Source organism: Python bivittatus, unplaced genomic scaffold (assembly GCF_059951505.1).
Source record: "Python bivittatus isolate LINGU-HERP-01145 unplaced genomic scaffold, Pbiv_v1 ctg000780_np1212, whole genome shotgun sequence".
Taxonomy (NCBI): domain Eukaryota; kingdom Metazoa; phylum Chordata; class Lepidosauria; order Squamata; family Pythonidae; genus Python; species Python bivittatus.
In genome coordinates this window covers 3852705-3871716 of record NW_028277108.1, presented here as the reverse complement: position 1 = coordinate 3871716, position 19012 = coordinate 3852705, and the positions used below count along the sequence as shown (strand labels likewise).

General features: G+C 44.0%; 1 protein-coding gene and 1 pseudogene across 1 annotated transcript in view; one reads left to right on the top strand and one right to left on the bottom strand.

The window, feature by feature from the left end:
• LOC103050614 (monocarboxylate transporter 12-like) overlaps positions 1–18448 on the top strand; it is a 61880-nt gene extending 43432 nt beyond the window's left edge. Inside the window, exons 4-5 of the mRNA XM_088128963.1 lie at positions 16003–16594; positions 18088–18448. Coding sequence (XP_087985089.1) covers positions 16003–16594; positions 18088–18448 — 953 coding nt within the window. The remainder of the gene's footprint in view (positions 1–16002; positions 16595–18087) is intronic.
• LOC103050367 (interferon-induced protein with tetratricopeptide repeats 5 pseudogene) lies at positions 8459–12024 on the bottom strand (annotated as a pseudogene).
• Positions 18449–19012: the final 564 nt, after the last annotated feature.

The following is a 19012-nucleotide window of genomic DNA, read 5'->3' as shown; positions in this document are numbered from 1 at the left end:
CTATTTTAGAGTGGTTCTGTTCCTTCCTTAGAGAGCAGTTCCGATCATTTGTAGTGGGACAGGAAAGTTCAACACCCCCTTGGGTGGTTCCACAGGAATGGATTCTCTCATCCTGCTGCATAGTATCTATATGAGGCCACTGGGAGAGATCATCTGTCAGTTTGGGGTGAAGAATTACTAATACACTGATGATATTCAGCTACACATCGCCATCCTGGGCTAAGGATCTTAAAATTTTGAAAAGTTACTGCAACATTCCCCCCGCCCTCTGCACCAGACATTGAGTGACAAAGTCCAACAGGTGGGCCCATTTGGGATCTTTAGCTATATTTGCTTATTGATGGAGAGGAGGAGGAGGAGGAAGAATGGAAGGGGAGGGAGAGATCTTACAATTTTGAAAAGTCAGCTGGGAATGGGAAAATGACAGACACTGAATCAAGTATCTTCATTTGTATTGGCATCTCTAGGTACCACACTAGGTTGCCTAGCAGCTGTTGGAAATCAGACCGGATCCCCTAAGATCTCAGCCTCTCCTGTGCAATCCTGAGATGAGAACTCTGCCTCTCACATACTGCATTTCTTCTCCCAAACTTCTGGGACCTAGGTGATTCCTTAGTCTTCCTTGGTCATGCAGTTTGTGTGATCAGTAACCAAATGGAGTGGCACACTCTCATGTTTTACTTAATCCCTCTACTAGCCATTCAGTAGTCCGGCTGCCTCCATACAAGTTGTGAAATCCTGAGAACTTTTGGCTCCTTTCAATTAGTGTGATCTCCACAGGATACTGCCCTCTTCTCTAGCTTTGTGTTGCTATTCATTGCATAAATTGAACACCCAAAAAGGCATCTTCTTGTTGCTTATGCTTCCAGATGCCTCCCTTTGCTTCTTTGAGTTGGCTCCACCAGACCACTGCTGATCATTTCCTGACTGCTTTTCTCCAGAGCTCAGGGTGTCCCTAAAAAGTGCTAACAGCAAGTTAACAAGCTGGGCTCATTCTGGGACCTTAATTCTTGATTAGAACCCTCTGGCCAGCTCCCAGCTGCTGCCTGAAACTGACCAGACCTTAATCAGTTTCACACTGAAGGCTGTTGTTGGAAATGAAGGCATTGGTTGGAAGGTTCCTTTTTCATCACCATATTAATTGTGAATGGTTGCTATCCGAGGCAATCACTAAATGAGTACTACCTGTAGTGACAGAATATTGAAAGGGTGAATGTGCTCTCCCCCTCCCCCCACACAGTTCATCTTTATGTAAACTAGGGAGGGGCACGTCTGGATGTTTTCTCAGATTAGTCTCTTGGAATGTGTTATGCCCACTTACCTGATTGTTGCCTTGGTGGTAGCTATCCCTCCTGTCCTTCAAGGTTGTTCCCTATGTCCTCTACACCCATCAAAGCCTTATCTATATCCTCATAGCATCCAAGAAGCATGGATAAACAGTAAGATCTTGAAAGGAGCAGCCAAGCTATTCTGGTGGCAGAGTTTATTTTTTAAAACAAATATGTTTCTCTTTTCAAATGCTAATACCTTGGGCCAGGAGGAAGCGGAATCCCCCACCAGATCACAAGTCCCATGTTCTCACAACGGCTCAGTAGAGGCTTCAGTACTTTCACCTGGCTGAAAGCTCTAGGGAACCTTGGCATTCGCAGTCTTCCGCCAACTCACTGGCATTCTTGATGCCAGGCTGGCATTGCAGATGGTCCCCAAGCCGGAACACCCAGAGTCCTGGAATTACTTTAGCTCCAGTAGCAGCAAAGTTGGCTCTTGTCATCCCACCCTGTTTTGGGGATTGGGCCATCTGCCACTGAACCAGGGAAAAGCCAAGAGTAGCTGTTCATCAACGTGGGTGCACAACCTCCCCACGAGTCTCTGGAGCCCCATCCCAAGCCTCTGCAGCCACTGACATTAGGTACCTTGTTGAGTGTGTGTAAGAATCCACTCTTAGCTTATGTTGAACCATCTAAATATACATGTACACAGGTCAGTTAGTCCTAGAGTTCCTCTCAAAACTGATTCCGTTCCTTCTACAAGATACTTTGCTATTGAAGTCCAAATTAGCTTGCTTTGCAAATAGGAACATTTACACTCTGCCTACCAGATGCAAGCATTTCATTTCGTCCTGCTGAGAGTGCCTGCTCTAGTCCATCCAGCACGATGAGATCATGGCTGCCTGCAGGGGTGTCCACAGACTACGGTTAAAAAAAGTCAAAATGACAGCTGCAATGGTGTGTGTTGCAGATAAAATACCTGATTGGAAGATTGAAACAGCATATAAACAATAATCTAGTTGTCAATAAACGTGATCCATATGGCTGGTTTTATAGCATTGTTAAATAACAGTAAGGTCCTTGATTTAAATCAAATACTTGTTTCAGTCTGTCTGGCTTTCAAAGAAAGCCAGCCTGACAACCTCATTTGCTTGCAGGATGTTGCAATCAAAACATCTAACAAACGTTACTGTGAAACCTGAAAGAAAATTATGCATCAACTTGAGTTTTCTCCCTTTAGCTTGTCAACTTTCTGAGCACAGCACTCACTCTGCTCACTCCAAAATCAGTATGTAAAATGTTAATTCCTAATATTTAGCTGGTGGATGCCTTACCCCAACTTTTTCTTCTTCTCTTCCAGCAGTTGATGTTTCTCAGCAAACACCCCCATTTTGTTCTCTTTTTTAAAAAAAGCATTTGAATGCAGTTTACTCACTTATTGGATCTTCCCACAGACAGGTGTTCACACCGAGCCGCCTCTTTTCTTCTCATTTTAAAGACTGATCTGCCTGCTGTTATAAGTAGCTAGGTGAAAGACTCTGACCCTCCCATCAGATTGCATCAGATCCCAGTACAACATTCCAAATGAGGAACGTCTAGCATTAACCAAGATGGCAAACTTGCACTACAAGCATTACAGAGGAGGAGCGGAAGTCAGAAAACTCAAATCCCTCCACTCAAGAAACTGGTCCAACCTTCTTACAGGGCCGCTGTTGTGCGAGGAAATGGGAAAGTGTAATGGTATGTGGGAAAGACCTTGGGAGACGGGACAAAGAGATGCTTCCTGGGGAATGGTCAGATAAGACATAGCACAGCCCTCGGCTGGAGGGCAGTGGGGCAAAAGGCTCAGAAGGGGCCCTCCCTAGTTTCTCAGGCTGTAAAAGAGACGGTGGGAGAATTCTACTTTCAGGCTTGCAAGAATCTCGTAATGTGACTTTACAATAAAGCAGAATTAGTTTATTTGGTCATGTTTTCTATGTAGTCTACCTGATAAGGCTGACAGAAAGGCAGCACTGTGTGCATCGCCTTGAGCTGAATGAAAGGTGGGATATAAATCTAATAAATAAGAATTTAACAGCTTTTAGCTTAATCTTCTCTGGTTGGTTTTTCTACTAGGAGCATCCTGTGATTTTTATTTTATTCCTTTACTGATATATTACATCTATATAGCTGCCCATCTCACACAAAGCGACTCTTTGTGTGAGAGGGGGGGCTATATTTGTCCTTGGGACAGTCCCAGGAGTCAGCAGGGGCATCAATGCACACACAAAATCAGTGGGGCTGGCACTGTGACATTCCAACTTTCATCTTGCTGATTTTGACCGCTCCTCTCATTGCGTACTGTTGGTAACCACAAGATTTTGCTTGGGTAGAAATGAAAGCATGATTCCTGAGGTAAAGAGTTTGCAATCAAGCAATTCATTTTAAGTCATTCAACACTAAGCAGCTGTGAAAGCATCTGCAAAGCTAATTCTGCCTCTCTCTTGCAAATTATGTTTTATTGCCAGGATTCAACCTGCAGCCACACCCTTTACCCTACCAGAACAGGGGCTAAAGGTGGGTCAGCCCTTCCCAGGAATTCACAATCCCTTTCAACCAAGAATTTGTCTGGCTATTAAATGTGCATCTTTTTTATTTTCTTTAAAACTAGACTTCTGGGTAGCTAACACTGCATTTTGTAAGAAAATAGCTAATGAATATAATTTCCAGATTTTTTAAAATCCGCATTGAGGTTGTTGATTCTGCTGAATTTGCTTTTCTTTTATTAGCATAATGCATGTTGCATTATAGTGCTGTTTGCGGTTGTGGGGTAATTTTCCTCCCTGTGCTTATATTATTCTTCCTGTTGTTACTATTATTTAGCACGGATGCTTTATACTAATTTGTGTGTTGCAGATTGTCATCAGTCTGCATGATTCTGTGGGATACAATTTAGATGATGATGATGCTGTTGATTGATGATGGGTACTTTGAAGCTTAGCGTGTTTTGAGAAAGCAAGCATTGCACAGCATCTTACAGGAAACAGGCATGCAGCCTCATCCAGGATCAAAGCTGGAACTCTTCTGGAATCTGTGGGCTTCTGAATTCCCAGCCACTCCATCCTGCTGGGACTGAATCTCTTTCTCCCCATACAGCCTCCAGGGACTGGGACAGAAATTCAGCTGCATCCCTGTTCAGCCCAGATGGAGAAGTTTAAATAGGTACGATCAGCATAGTGATATCTCCATCTGCACCTATGCCAATGGCTTCATGGAGATGTTGAACAGGAGAGGGGAGAAAGTCAAATCCTGAGGTAGCCCACAAGTACCTCACCCTCTCCCCTCCATTACCGTTGACTGGAACTGCTGCTCAGATAGCCAACAGAACAGTGACCCCCATTCCCAGTCTCACAGGAAGTCCAGGATAGCATGAACGATGGTCCTGAAGGAAACCAAGAGATCCAGCAGGCCAGACCACCTCACATGACATTGCCTCTGTCATCTCGAATAGACTTGCCCAGCCAACATCCACCTCTGCATGAATATGAGCGATTTACTCCTCCAGATGTCTTGTGAATTGGTCACAGTAGCCTAATAGGTGATCTTCTGCCCCAGCCTTCCCCAGGAGTGCTCACGTCACCTTGAACAGGGCCATCGCAATCCAATACCAGCCCAGTGGCTTTGCTGCTGTTTTTACATTTATCTTCATCAATAGGCTTAAGCTGTAAAGATATCAAAGTTAATTGCCCAAAAGAAATGAATTCTGGGTAAACCACTGGAACTTCTTACTACTGAGAGTTAGGAAAGCTTAAGCGTGCAAATCTGTTCAGCCAGAGAAAGGTGCAGATGCTCCTGGGGTTACGAACACCCCAGCCCCCCCGATGCTTGATACAAAAATGCAAGAAGGTATTAGATCTACTTGTTAGGAAACTGGGCTTGTGGAGCTCATTTCAAGCCACACTAAGCCAGCAACCCATTCCTCAGTGGATGATCAAATGTCTCAAAGGAAGTCAGCAACGAAGCTTGGAAGAGAAGTCCACTAAACCTCCCAGGAGAGTTTCTATTCACTGCCTAGTGTGGAGATTCGATGCAGTGGCTATGACTCATGAGCACCGATACCACAGTTCTTTTCATGGCCCATTAAGACCGCCCTGACTCCTGTGACCGCAAGAACAGGTCTCTGCAGTTTCCTTGCAAACATTTTCACAAGTGGCTTGCCAGAATCTTCTTTCTAGGCTGAGAGAGAGTGACTGGCCCAAAGTCACCCAGCTGCCTTCGTGCCTAAGGCAAAGACTCATTGTTCCCAGCCTCTAATTCAGCACCTTTAATTACTACACCAAACTGGTACTGTATCTTCTTTAAAATGTGTGGAATTCTCTTTTCAAAATCATCTACACGAGCAGCCAACAGTAGAGTTTCCAGCAGATCTTTCCTAATCGGACATCAATCTCATGAGAACGCTGACTTTTTCCTTCATCTCAAATATAAGGAAACAAAGAAACAAAATATTAAGCAAAGAAGCATCAAAGCCTAGTAGCTCTGTTGAAAAATGAACCACTGCGTCATTGATCCTATCCAACCATAGGGATGGAGTGAAGTCCTAACCACTCATCTAATCCCACACAAGAGACTTCAAGCTTCTTTATCATGCTTGAAATAGAGTAACGTCGTACACGCCCCAAGGATCCTCCCTGCAGCTTTCCTGTGGGAAAGAAAGAAGCCCAGAAACCTGACAACTGGCTCCATGACTTCTAGGCAGACGGGCCACGTACAAGGAAACCAAGCAGTGCATTAGTACATAGGTCAGGGTATTCTAGACTGGGGAGTGACCAGTCAGCATTTTAAAAGTACACGAAAACTAAGTGTTTTTCTATGTGCAACACGTGTAAGGCGAAAGCATACGTGACACCAAAGAGAAATGGACCCATTGTGCTATGCATGTTTGGGTAACCATCCCAATGCTGGTATCTGATCCTGTGGGAGAGATCCCACGGCTGTGGCTACATAAAGCACACTGAGAACCCAGATCTTACTAGAACCTCTTTCCTTCAAAGAGGACCTTCAGATCTACACATCCAAGCAACTTCACACAGTGGTCAGGTCAGCTGTGTAGCATCAAAGGTGGGCTGTGCTGTTTGGCCTCTGGCCCCCCTCCTTGCATACATTCAAGACCAGTTGCTGGAATGCCGTGCCAAGTGAGAGCATTGATCCATCATCGTCCACGTCGCTCTATCTGCACTGCCTGCCTAAGGCTGCGTCTTCTGCCATTCAGAGCCAGGGACATCTATTCTGTCCCTTGAATGTGGAACGTGAATGACGCAGGGTATAAAGGGCTTACTTTTTAATGCTCTGAGCTTAGTGCCAAACAGTCACCTTAGGAGTATTCCCTGTTCTAGTAACACGGAGCAGGAAAAAACCTGAATTGTCTGTTCTCTTCATGCTTTGCTATGCCCTGTGAAATGACCTCCCCCCTGGAGTATGCCAGGCCCAACACTGACAGGGTAGGAGTGTTTTAAAACTCTTCTTTGAAGGTTGGTCTTCTCCAGCCATTAGCCCTCCCCCGCTACCATTTTTAACGAATGTTATAAACTGCTTTAGATTTTTTGCAATGACAAACAGCATCATTGTGAAAACCGGAGCAGTTCCATGGTGTGCGGTGCCTTGACACATCTATTCCCCATGCATTCCCTCAAGCGAATGGTAGCTAATTTAATCCAAGCACTTAATTGTGATGCATTTAATTTGTACGGTGTGCTTAGGTTCACTGGCTAACTCTAACAGAAAAACCAACCCACGCAGGCAGCTCAGATCGTTAAATGTTTCCATGGCAATGTTATTTAAAGAACCCCCTGGGAGTCTGCAGGGGGAGCAAGTCGAAACAAATGCTGACACGTGCGGGATGACATAAACATGCAACGCTATCTTGATACAAGTGCACAACTGGGGCATTTGTGCAGTGAAGCTATTGCACATATATTATCGTTTTGGCATAACTCTGGCTTGTTGTAGTTGCTGCTGTATGTGCCAACCATTTAGAAACTCAGCAGATTTTACAAGGACTTGACTTCTCCCATCTAACAGGGTAGGGACAGATCATCATGGTGTATGGCACTTTTTATTTCCCAAGTTCCAATAAAGCCAAATAAAGAGACTTGAGACGAGGCTTCTTTAAGATAACAGATGTATATTGATCAAGACACAGCTGGGTGACTCCAATCAACACCCATTAGAAAGGAATGTTGAAGGAATCACACCTCACAAAGCAAACAGAGTTTTATAGACATCCATTAATGTATGCAGGTGATACATTCCCCTATATCCATACATGGGGTTTTGGGGATGGTCTAAGGAGAGGTTGAGGTAGTCCCTGAAAGTTGAATCTAAGTTTAACTTTTTTTCCTTCTTATCTATCCTTTGGAATCCCAAACCTTTCTCTCCGGACATCGGCCTAACACCAGCCTGGTACAGAATTAATTTATGGCTACAGGCCTCTGGTTAATTGCTTTTAAGGGAGATGGGGTAGAAGAATGGTGTGCTCTTTATAAAGTAAGTTAACTCTTTAGAATAGAGTGCACTCTTACAGGTATAGTTATACATTATGTGAAACATATCTATATCTCTATAAAATATATATAGAATATAAAATTGTGTACTAAAATAATGCCCTTCAATGGAGAAAACCTAAGAGGTTGCTAAGAGTCAACACCGACTTGATGGCACATAATCAATCAATCAATGCATCAATCCAAGCATTTAGCCAACTTTCGTTTTTATGGTTCCTTTAAGACATTGGTCAACTAGAATTTAAATCCTTGAGTGGACTCATTCATTTGCTAAGGTGTAAATGAGTTCTATGACCAGAGGATGAGGTTTAGGGGATTAATGGTGGCTAATGGTGCTAAAATATAGAAATGGCCGTCTAAACACCTAAGATTCAAAATCCCTATTCCTGGTATGTTGTTTTCTAACTATGTCCGTACATTAGAGACTCTGAGGCGTTCAGTCTCTTTAATGGAACTGAAAGGTCCCAGAAGACTTTATTAGAAGCTAATATACTTCTATCAAGTACTTTCAAAGAAAATGCATGGCAGAAATGTAAGTTCTCTAGCTCAGAGCAACTGTGAATGCAAAGTGTTTGGGTTTTGACATAGCATGAAATGCAAAGCTAAAAATGTTTCAAAACCACATACTTTCCAAATATATGCAAACATTTAGCTCTCTAAGGAAAGCTTCAAGTTCATAACTGCGCTCAGATATTCTTCATAGGCAGGTTCCATTTCCAGGGCTTTTTCATAGGCTTCTATGGCTTTCGCTTTTAATCCAATGCGTTGGCAGAAGAATCCCAAGCTTTCAAATATCTCAGCATTTTTTGCACCTTTCTTAACTGCCTCATCTAACAATTGCTTCAAACTCCGTTCACAGTTCTTTTTCTCAAATGAGCTGTTTGTAATTTTCAGTCCTGCCAGGTACTGTTTCATAGCGTTGGCTTCTGATTTTTTGTGATGTTCCTGAAAGCACCCGTAATTAAAATGGAGCTGTTGCTGCTCTGTAGAAGTTAGACTGCTCATGGCAAACACTTTCTGAAAGGTTTCATCTGCCTTCTTTAGCTGTCCGTGTTCTGCGTATATGTTGGCAAGGTTAATATAAGCATGGGCAAACCTGGTCTTACGCTCCACCACTTTATTAAAGTGAAAAATGCAAAGCCTCATCAATTCAACCATCTCGCCAATGAGTTGGAATTTGCCTTTTGACACTTCTTTTTTCAATGCAAAGTACTGTGTTCTATAGCAAATCCCAATCTGATGGTGCAAGAATCCAGAGTTTGGGGTCAAGCTTAATGCTTTCTTCAAAAGTTGCAGGGATGCCTCTACATCACCTTTCTTCCTGTAAAATTTGGCAGCGTACCTTAACACGTAAGGACGTCAGGATATTTTCTAAGCGCTTCCTCAATGTACTTTTTCTCCTTCCTTCACTTTGTTTCTTGCAGCTTTAGTGCAAGAAGGGGAATCACAAGTATATCGTTGGGATTCAGTTTTACTGCAATCCTCAGAGGTTCCAGTGATGACCCTTTCCCTGAACATTTTTTTGCATAATAATCTTCCAGGCGGTATACCGTGATTGCATAGCCTGAGTTACATTCTGAGTTTTCTGGATCTTTTTGCCGTGCCTTTTCAAAGCTCTCCTTGGCCTTTTCATAGTACTTTCCTCCAAATTTTAGAAGCGCCCAACCCTTCTCACAGCAGATGTGGGAGCTCCATCTTATAAGGAGACGTGCTTCCAAGTTGCCAGGAAAAAGACTTGACTGCTTTAACAATTCCAAAAGGGGTGCTTCAGACAGGCTCCCTGTCATCCCAAAGGACCTCTTCTGAAGGAGTTGCATAGCTCCAGAAAACAGGAAATGACTTTGGCAATGAAAGGATGAAAAAGAACCAATATATGGTGGAAACAAGCAATAAAACTGTTCATAATTCTTTCAGATTCATCAACCCCCCTGAAATATTGCTCACAGAAGAGCAACAATAGTCTATTCTTTCTTTCCTGTATTTTCCAGGATGCAGGAGAAGAGATAGGAATGTTCTGCCCTCTGGTGTTGAGTGTTTGGAAAATCACGCTTTTGACTGGCAGATGAGGAGATCAATCTGTTTTTGGAACTTATTTCCCATTGGTAAGTCCATACAATATATTATGTATTTTGATATCCATAATACATTTTTATACGATATACATATATATATATAATACCTATAAAGGTATATTTTCAAACATATTTTCCCAGAATGGTTGTATGTACTCCTAAACCAAACTGCAGTAACACAACAGCGCAAGTGCAGGCAATCTCCAGCATTAGAGACAGGGACTTTTTCTGGTGAATCCCCTCAGAATCCCCTCCAGACTTCCAGTGTGGTGGTGAAAATCAGAGATGGGATTCTGGCATATCTTGTCAAATACATTTTGTATAATTGAAAACAGAAACTTTTCATTCCCAGCTGTACAAATGGGGGACAAATAGGCCTGCCCATGCATATGGGTGTCCATACCCACTTTGCCTCATTGCTGTACCCACTCTAGTCCCTGGTGAATAAACCCACCATGTTTCTTCAATGATCCCGCTGTTAAACGAATAAGGAACTGAACAATGTGTAAAGTTGGAAAGGTACATGGGGAGAGTTCTGATGAATTCAGGCTACCCAATATCCAGCCAGCTGAGAAGATGGTGGATGGGGCATCATTGAAACATGTCAACATTCAAGTGTTGGACACCATAACACATTTTCCTTATTTATTTATTTATTTATTTATTTATTTATTTATTTATTTATATTGTTAAATGCAATAAAAAGGATAAGGTATAAAGAATCAAAGTAAAAAGAAGAAAAACAAAAGAAGAAAATATTTATTTATATATTTATATATCAAATCTGTCACCGTCCGTGTCATTGAAATGACTCTGGGCGGTTTACAAAATAGTTAAAATCAATTAAAATTACAATATAATGGAAAATAAATAGATCCAAGGATAGATGTTAAAATTGGCAGTCACTTGGGGAGCGTCATCAAGGTGCCAGCCACCCCCAGGATTGGGCAAGATTGTTGTCACCCCACGCAAGCTGGCAGAGCCAGGTCTTTAATCCTTTCCGGAAAGCCGGTAGGGTAGGGATCCTGCCGCATCTCTAGTGGGAGAATATTCCAGAGGGCGGGGGCAATGGCAGAGAAGGCTCTCCTCCTGGGCCCTGCCAGGTGAAATTCTCTTGCTGACGGGGTCCACAACATGCCCTCTCTGCCTGACCGGGTGGGACGGGTTGACGTGAGACGGTACCTCAGGTAACCTGAACCCATGCTATGTAGGGCTTTAAAGGTAATAACCAACACTCTGAATTGGACCCAGAAGCAGATTGGGATCCAATGCTGCTCCCGCAGCAAAGGTGTTATATGTGCCATTCTTGGGGCACCCAAGATTGTCTGCTCAGCCACATTTTGAACCAGCTGTAGCTTCCGGATACTCTTCATGGGTAGCCCCATGTAGAGTGCATTGCAATAGTCTAGCCAAGAGATGATCAGGGCGTGAGTGTCTGACCGGAGAGGCTCCTGATCCAGGAAAGGGCATAACTGGTGTACCACACAAAGGTGGGCAAAGGCCCTCCTGGCCACAACTGCCACCTGCTCGAGCAGGAGTCGTGAGTCCAGGAGGACCCCCAGATTACGCACCGGGTCTGTCTGGAGCAGTGCAACACCATCCAGAACCAGGAATAGTCAGTCCTCGAATACAGAGAGGCCTCCAATCCACAGCCACTCCGTCTTACCAGGGTTCAGCTGAAGACTGTTGCACCCCATCCACATCCTCACAGCCTCCAGACACTGCAGAAGGGCAGTCACAGCATCACTCACCTCGCCCAGGATGGGGGTGTATAACTGGGTATCATCTACATATTGATGATGCCTCATCCCATGGTTGCAGATGATCTCGCCCAGTGGTTTCATGTAGATGTTAAAAAGGAGTGGAGAGAGTGCTGAACCCTACGGCACCCCACAGAGGCAGGGCCTCAGGCATGGACCTCTCGCTCCCAGTCAACACCAATTGGGATCGACCTTGGAGGAAGGAAGAGAACTAGCACAAAACTGTGCCATCCACTCCCAACTCCCTAAGTCGACCCAAAAGGATACCATGGCCAATGGCATTGAAAGCCGCTGAGAGGTCATGAAGAGCAAGGATGGATGCATTACCCTCATCCTGCTCCCACCAGACAGCATCCATGAGCGTGACCAATGCCATTTCCATCCTGTATCCAGGCCTGAAACCTGACTGAAAAACGTCCAGATAATCCGTTTGCTCCAGGATCCTCTGGAGCTGCAACGCTACCACCTTCTCAACCACCTTCCCTAAAAAGGGGAGATGGCAGACTGGATAAAAGTGCACCAGCTCCTCTTTAAAGGCAGCTGGAAACACTCCCTCCCTCAAGGATGAATTCACCGTTGCCTGGACCCACCCACGTATCACCTCCCAAGTAGCTTGACTAGCCAGGAGGGACATGGTTATATTTTACAGGTGGTGGCATTGACCATCCGGAGGACCCTGTCCACTTCCTTGGGTTCAACAGGATCAAACTGTTCCCAGATGTACGGTGCATCACACTTGGCATCCAACTGGAACTGGATCCAAGCAATTTTATCCTCCAGATGCCTAGAAAACTCCTCTGCACGTCCCTGTAATTGGGGCACTTAGGTCCCCTTTCCCCAAAGGGATCGGGTGATCTGAAACAGGGCCACTGAATGGCATTCTGTGGATGCAATAGGAGCAGAGAAATACTGATGTTTCACATCTCTTACTGCCACAAGGAAGGCCTTAATAGCAGCTGTAGCTTGTGTTTGGTCAGGTTTGGTCCTTGTTTTCCTCCAGCAGCACTCTAGATGTCTCTTAACCCTTTTCAAAACTCTCAACTCCTCTGTAAACCACGGGGAGTGTCGGGTTCGATGGGTCAAGAGAGGTTGCCCAGGTGCACTACCTATTCCAGGTAGTAGCCAAGGCCTCTGCTGGACTGTGCAGCAGACTCTCGGGTATAACCTCCAGCTCCCGTTCAAACCCAACTGGGTCCATCAGTCACCAGGAGTGGACCGATTAAATGGGTCCTGCCTTCCTGCGGGGGGTAGCGTAGGAGAATCTCAAGGCCACCAGGACATGATCTGACCATGAGAAGGGGGGCAGATGTAATTCCTCCTTCAGATCACATTGCCACTACTCTGACAAGAAAACCAAGCCGGTGTGAGACCACTGTCCCAAGTCGGATCATGGGTAATCTGGGACAGGTCCATAGTTACCATGGTAACCATGAATTCCCACACTGCCTCTCAGGCATGCCCTAGGGATGGCAGATTGAAGTCCCCCAAGACCATAAGTCTGGGGAACTCCACCGCCAGCCCTGCAATGGCCTCTAACAGCTCAGACAGGGAAATATCTACACAGCAGAGTGGCTGGTACAGTAACAACAATCCCAACTATGATCATGAGCCCAACTTCAGGAACAGGGTCTCACAATCGGCCACTTGCGGAGAAGCACCCCTGAAGGCCAACAGAGATTCTCTGATGACAACCGCTACCCCTCCTCCCCTGCCCTGGGGTCTTGGCTGATGCCAAACTGTGAACCCAGCTGGGCATATTTCTGAAAGGGGCACTCCCCCTTCAGGGCCCAGCCTGGTCTCAGTGGTACAGTGAGTATCCTCCAATCCCCTGAAACTAAACTTCCCTTCTGAAAGATGCTCCTCTTTTTTATTCTATTTATTTTACCTTAAACATAAACATCGTATTCTCCCCGCGTCAGAATTTCATGAAAAAACAAAAACTCTTCTCCTTTGGAGGAACACAAAGAAAAATAAAAATTAAAATTAAAAATCCATCAGAATGTAAAGGGGACAAGAAAAATAGTTGACGCTTTGGCGTGGCTTTAAATGAAAGTATACTTTCTGGTACAAAGGCATGTTCACTTTTTGCTGCATTTCTTTCCCTTCTGTAAGGTTTGTAGACCTGAATCTTAAGGAATTCAATACCCAGAATTCAGGCGGAGGCTCTTAAAAAGAAAACAGCTCTTTAATCGGCCGAGTGAAGCAGCTGGGTGGGCAGCAATCCCAAAAAGTGCTGGGAAGCTCCACACCAACAAGATTTCAAAGGCAGTTTTTATAGCTTTGCAAGGACAATAGATTGCAACGAATAAGGCCGCTTAAGGCAGTTTGAACCAGTGTCCCCGTTACCCTCAAGACCTTTTTCCTGTGCCCCCCCTCAAGGTCTTCTGTGTACATGTCCTTCTCGCTTCAAGATAATAGTTTCTTCCTAGCGCAAGCAAAAAATACAAAGGCGAGATAGCAAGAGCCAGGCTAAGAAAATCCCCCCCACCTCCCCTTCACTTCCAAGCTCCTCTGGGGAGTTTCATCAGCAATCATGTCTCTAGTCAAGTGGGTATCATGCTCGGAGGACTCCTTGCATCTGCTGGATTTATCCTGAGTTCCTTTGCCACAACTCTGGAGCATCTTTACCTTTCCTTGGGCATTCTTACAGGTGTTGTTATTACTGGCCCTGATATGATTGTTTGTGCACACATTAGTGGGAGCTGTTCTGCTATTGTCTGCAGCCTACAATGCATGGGAGTGTAATCTTACGGTGCCACTCCTGTGCATTAACCTAGGAGACAATCAGACTGCATTCAGTAGAATTTACTCTGGAACGTATTTATTGAGGATTGCAGCCTGAGTACCTTTCTTATTTAGACATTTGAATTAGGCTGCTATAATTTCCCTGTTCTAGTTTGGGAATTGAGGAAGAGAGAATGTTTGTACAAAGCCATCCAGTGAGAGTTATATCCAAGAAAATTATCTTCTTTTCTTTAAAAAATCTTAAATTTATACAACTTAGTTGTGTCTGTATCATGTTTTTATCATTTGTCCTAGTGATCAAAAGCTTTAGTCAATGCTTATAGTATTACACTATTACTTTAATGGCACAGTTGTAATGTTACTCTTCAAAGCTTTGCTTTGCTGGTTGATTGCTCAAATAAAGAGATTTGAGTTGACATCCAAGCAAAAATTTAAAGAAAGTAAGAAAAAGGCATTTTGTAGATCACTTTGAACAAAACCAGCAAAGAAACATCACGAAAAATTGAATAGAAGTAAAGTTAGATCTGGAAAACCATACTCACATTTGAGTGGTGGTGAAATCTTAATTTTGGCATTCAAAATTTAGGTTTGCTGTTTTTTATCTGGGTATATGTGCAGGGTTAACTTTCAATGGTTCATTGACTATATCTACATGTAGAATTAGCATCCTTTGCTGATTGTGTTGCCCAGAGTCTCATTCCCAATGAACTGAGTCATTCCTTTTCAAAACAAACCAAGAGCATCCCATTGTTCTGGTTCAAAATGAGACAGAAATGTTTATGCTAAAATTGCTGACTTATTAAAGCCTGCATTGTAGCTATAGTGATGTGAGCTGACTGCTTAGACCCCCGCCGTTTAATAACAATTTTGCAGAAATATTGCACTGAAATGCTGCCAAGAACTTGTTTGTGCAAGGAACAAAAACCCAGAGCTATGATGGATGTTTGATGTGTTGGGCCAACAATTCTACATCAACCTTTGTTGGAAGTGTCATCAGTAAATCCAACTGTTCTTTTTACTGATGGCGTTATAAAGTACCCATAGGGTATTTAATGGGATTTATTTTGAGAAATGAAATACCTATAGAACTCAAAAGCTTTAGGAGTGTTAATGATTGGTATCTTAGGGAAACAAATTAACAGAAGATAGGTGGAATGGTAGGTGCTGAGTGAAATATAAATGTGGCTCTTAACCTTAGGTGCAGTAGAGGAGGAGGAGAACCTGTTGCCTCCATGCTGGTTCTTAAGGGTAATGCTGGAAAAAATATGTGCAAACCAGTCTTGGCATTTCAACTCAGTGTCATACAGATATTTTAAAAGACAGGTTAATACAAAACAGGAAGGGAAATGTAGGAAAACAAACAAACCCCATGAAAGTGCCATGAATCAGGGTACCCACAACCACGGTTGAGCTTTTCATTCTGCTGTATGTACAAGTCACAGGTTCAAGCTAAGGTCATTGTTATGGCGTCCGCAAAAGGTGGGTTGCCGGCCGTATCCCACCCTCTTCCCCATCATGCAGATCCATGCAGTGTTTCACTGCTCATCCCCTCCTGATTGCTGCTGTTAATTTGCCTTCTGCTTGTTTGTGTACGTGTGTGATGTTCTCTTTCCAGGACTGGGGTTTGCCCTTTCATACTCCCCAGCCATAGCAATGGTGGGCAACTATTTTCACAAGAGGAAAGCCCTGGCATATGGAATCGCCATGTCAGGCTGTGGCATTGGGACCTTCCTCCTCGCTCCCGTGGTCCAGCTTCTCATTGAGCACTTTTCCTGGCGCGGCGCCTTGCTCATCCTGGGTGGTTTTGTTTTGAACCTCTGTGTCTGTGGTGCCTTAATGAGGCCAGTTGCAGGAAAAGAGGACCACAAGAATACGCTGGAATTCCCTGAGCAAGACTTTGAGCTGGAAGTGCAAAAGCCAGGCTTCGAGCAGTGGTCCTTCTGCTCCTCTGTGATCAAAATATGGTCGCACGAGTGTGTGTGCCGCTGCTCGCAACAGGAGTGCAACTTTGCGTTGATGCCAGACTTTGTGATGTTTGCAGGCTCCATCTTATTCATGGCTTATGGCTGCAGTCCACTCTTTGTTTACCTAGTGCCTTACGCGTTAAGCGTCGGAGTCAGCCACCAACGGGCGGCTTTTCTCATGTCTGTCCTTGGGGTCATCGACATCGCTGGCAATCTTACTTTTGGATGGCTCATGGATCGAAGGTAAATGTCAGAGGCCGGCATGGGAGAAGGACAGGGTGCAAGACAATAAGCACTGGGATGCCCTCCTTGCATGCCAGTAGCTGTTTTCAGAAGACATTTCCTTGTGATGCAGCCTTTGTCTTATTCTATGAACCAGCATGGAGGCAACAGGTTCTCCTCCTCCTCTACTACACCTAAGAATGAGACCCCATTTATATATCACAGTCAGCACCTACCATTCCACCTATCTTCTGTTAATTTGTTTACCTAAGATACCAATCATAAATACTCCTAAAGCTTTTGAGTTCTATAGATATTTCATTTCTCATAATAAATCCCATTAAGGAAACCTCTGTGGGTACTTTACAATGCCCTCAATAAAAAGAACAGTTGCATTTATGCAGCCATGGTGGACAATCCCTAGAGTCATCCTCAGCTGCTCTCGTTCTAATGTCATGTTTTCCACCTTCTCCTGAGAGAAGGCTTGGGGTCTGAATTATCTATGAAGCGTCTCTGCATAATGACCGTCACTCAGGCAACTTGAAAAGCAACTAATGCCTCATCCCACATCCCACCCATCCACCCTTGCCCAAGCTATCCTGCCACGCTTTAAGGAGCATCATTCACATTGGTCCCCCTCACTAAATGTTGCAATTACCGCCTGGTTGCTTCTCTGTTTTTGGTTGTGGGACCCTGACTTCGGAACACCCTCCCAAGGATGGGCACAAGAGTCTTGTTAGTGCTGGGTTTTTTATGAGCCTAGCCTTTTCAGACCTGTAAAGTGCTATTGCTAGAATACTTTGCTTCTTTTAAACCATGTTGTGGGCTTCTCCTGGAGCCTTTCTGAGCTGAAAGATGGGATACCAAACACTTTGGTTCAGGCTTCTCCAGCCTGGTGTCCTCTGGAGAGAGGGGAGGGCAGGGGAGGAGAGGGGAAGAGACTTCATGTAATATTCCTTGTCAGCACTGAAAGTAGTAATTCTGAAAAGTGCCAACCCAACACAAATTGGGCAGGTTCCAGATCTGGGAATGCTATACCTAAACCACTACATCCAAACCCATTAAATTCATAAAGGAAAAATGAAAAATCAAGCAGCAACCAGGGAGGAAAGTGGGCAGGGCAGGAAAGGGATGGGATTTTTCCATGAGCTTTTCCACAAGAATAGTAGCATTTCCACAAGCTACAAGTCTGGAAAAAGGTTCCAAAAGCAACTTGAATTGGATTCCCAGAAAGGGATAAAGCAAGTGGATAATGTTTAATTTCTGAAAATAGACACTACACTCTAGTTTTAGCATATAACCTGAACAGCAGCTGTTGCTTTTTATTCGGATGAAGTGATAGCCAGGCTGGAGGAGAAAAAATCTGTATAGGCTCAAAGTCCAAAGATGGGAAAGAAGAATGAGAAGTGGAACCACAAGACCAACAAGGAGCCTCCCCCCCCCCCCCGCCCCGGGAGAAAGAGGATCTTATGACAACTAACTCCTTCTTCCTTTTCTTGACCATCCCCTCTCAGGGGTTTGAAGAAATACCGTTACGTTTGCTACCTCTTTGCAGTGGCAATGGATGGTCTCTGTTGCCTCTTCCATCCAGTTCTCCAAAGCTTTCCCCTCCTGCTGCCTTTCTCTTTCACCTTTGGCTATTTTGATGGAGCCTACATCACTCTAATCCCGGTGGTGACAACAGATGTCGTGGGGAGTGCGTCCTTATCCTCCGCCCTTGGCATGGTCTACTTCCTTCAGGCAATCCCTTACCTGATCAGCCCATCTGTTGCAGGTCAGTATGGAGGAGGGAATCAGATAATATACAGACCTGCCTATTTATACCTGCAGAATATGGCTTCACCCAGTTCGTCTCTCTATTCCAGTTGTAACTAATGCACACTGATGATGGATAGAGTGGACACAAAGCTAACATTACATTTTTAAAAATCAGATCCACATTCATGTTTTTATTTTATATAAGATTGCATTTATTAAGTATAGGAATGACTTATTTCTCTCAAAGAATGGTTGATTAATATTCAGTCATCTGAATATAAACACATGCATTCCAATGCCTTCTGTGTGTCAATTTCAGAGAGGGTTTTCTGTGTAAATCAAAAACTAATGGGATCGTTTCTCCAAGATGAGTATTTACATTTTCCCTACCAGGCATGACCTTCGATTTTTTGGTTTGGCAATATGCTCAGTAGAAAAGTGAAGGTCTTTAAAAATTAAATAATGTGCTTCTTCTGATACGGTGTACTGCTTATTTTAGCTAGGAATTTAAATTAATCAGATGGATTGGCAGTTGGTCTGAATCCAGTTGTTGATCCTCTCTCTTCCATTTACACTTTACAAACCTACCTCCTTCATATATATTACATCTCAGAAATTGCAGCTGCTCTACGCAGAGGAGATTCTGAGACTTGAGAGAAGTGTTAATTGTAGCACAAGGAT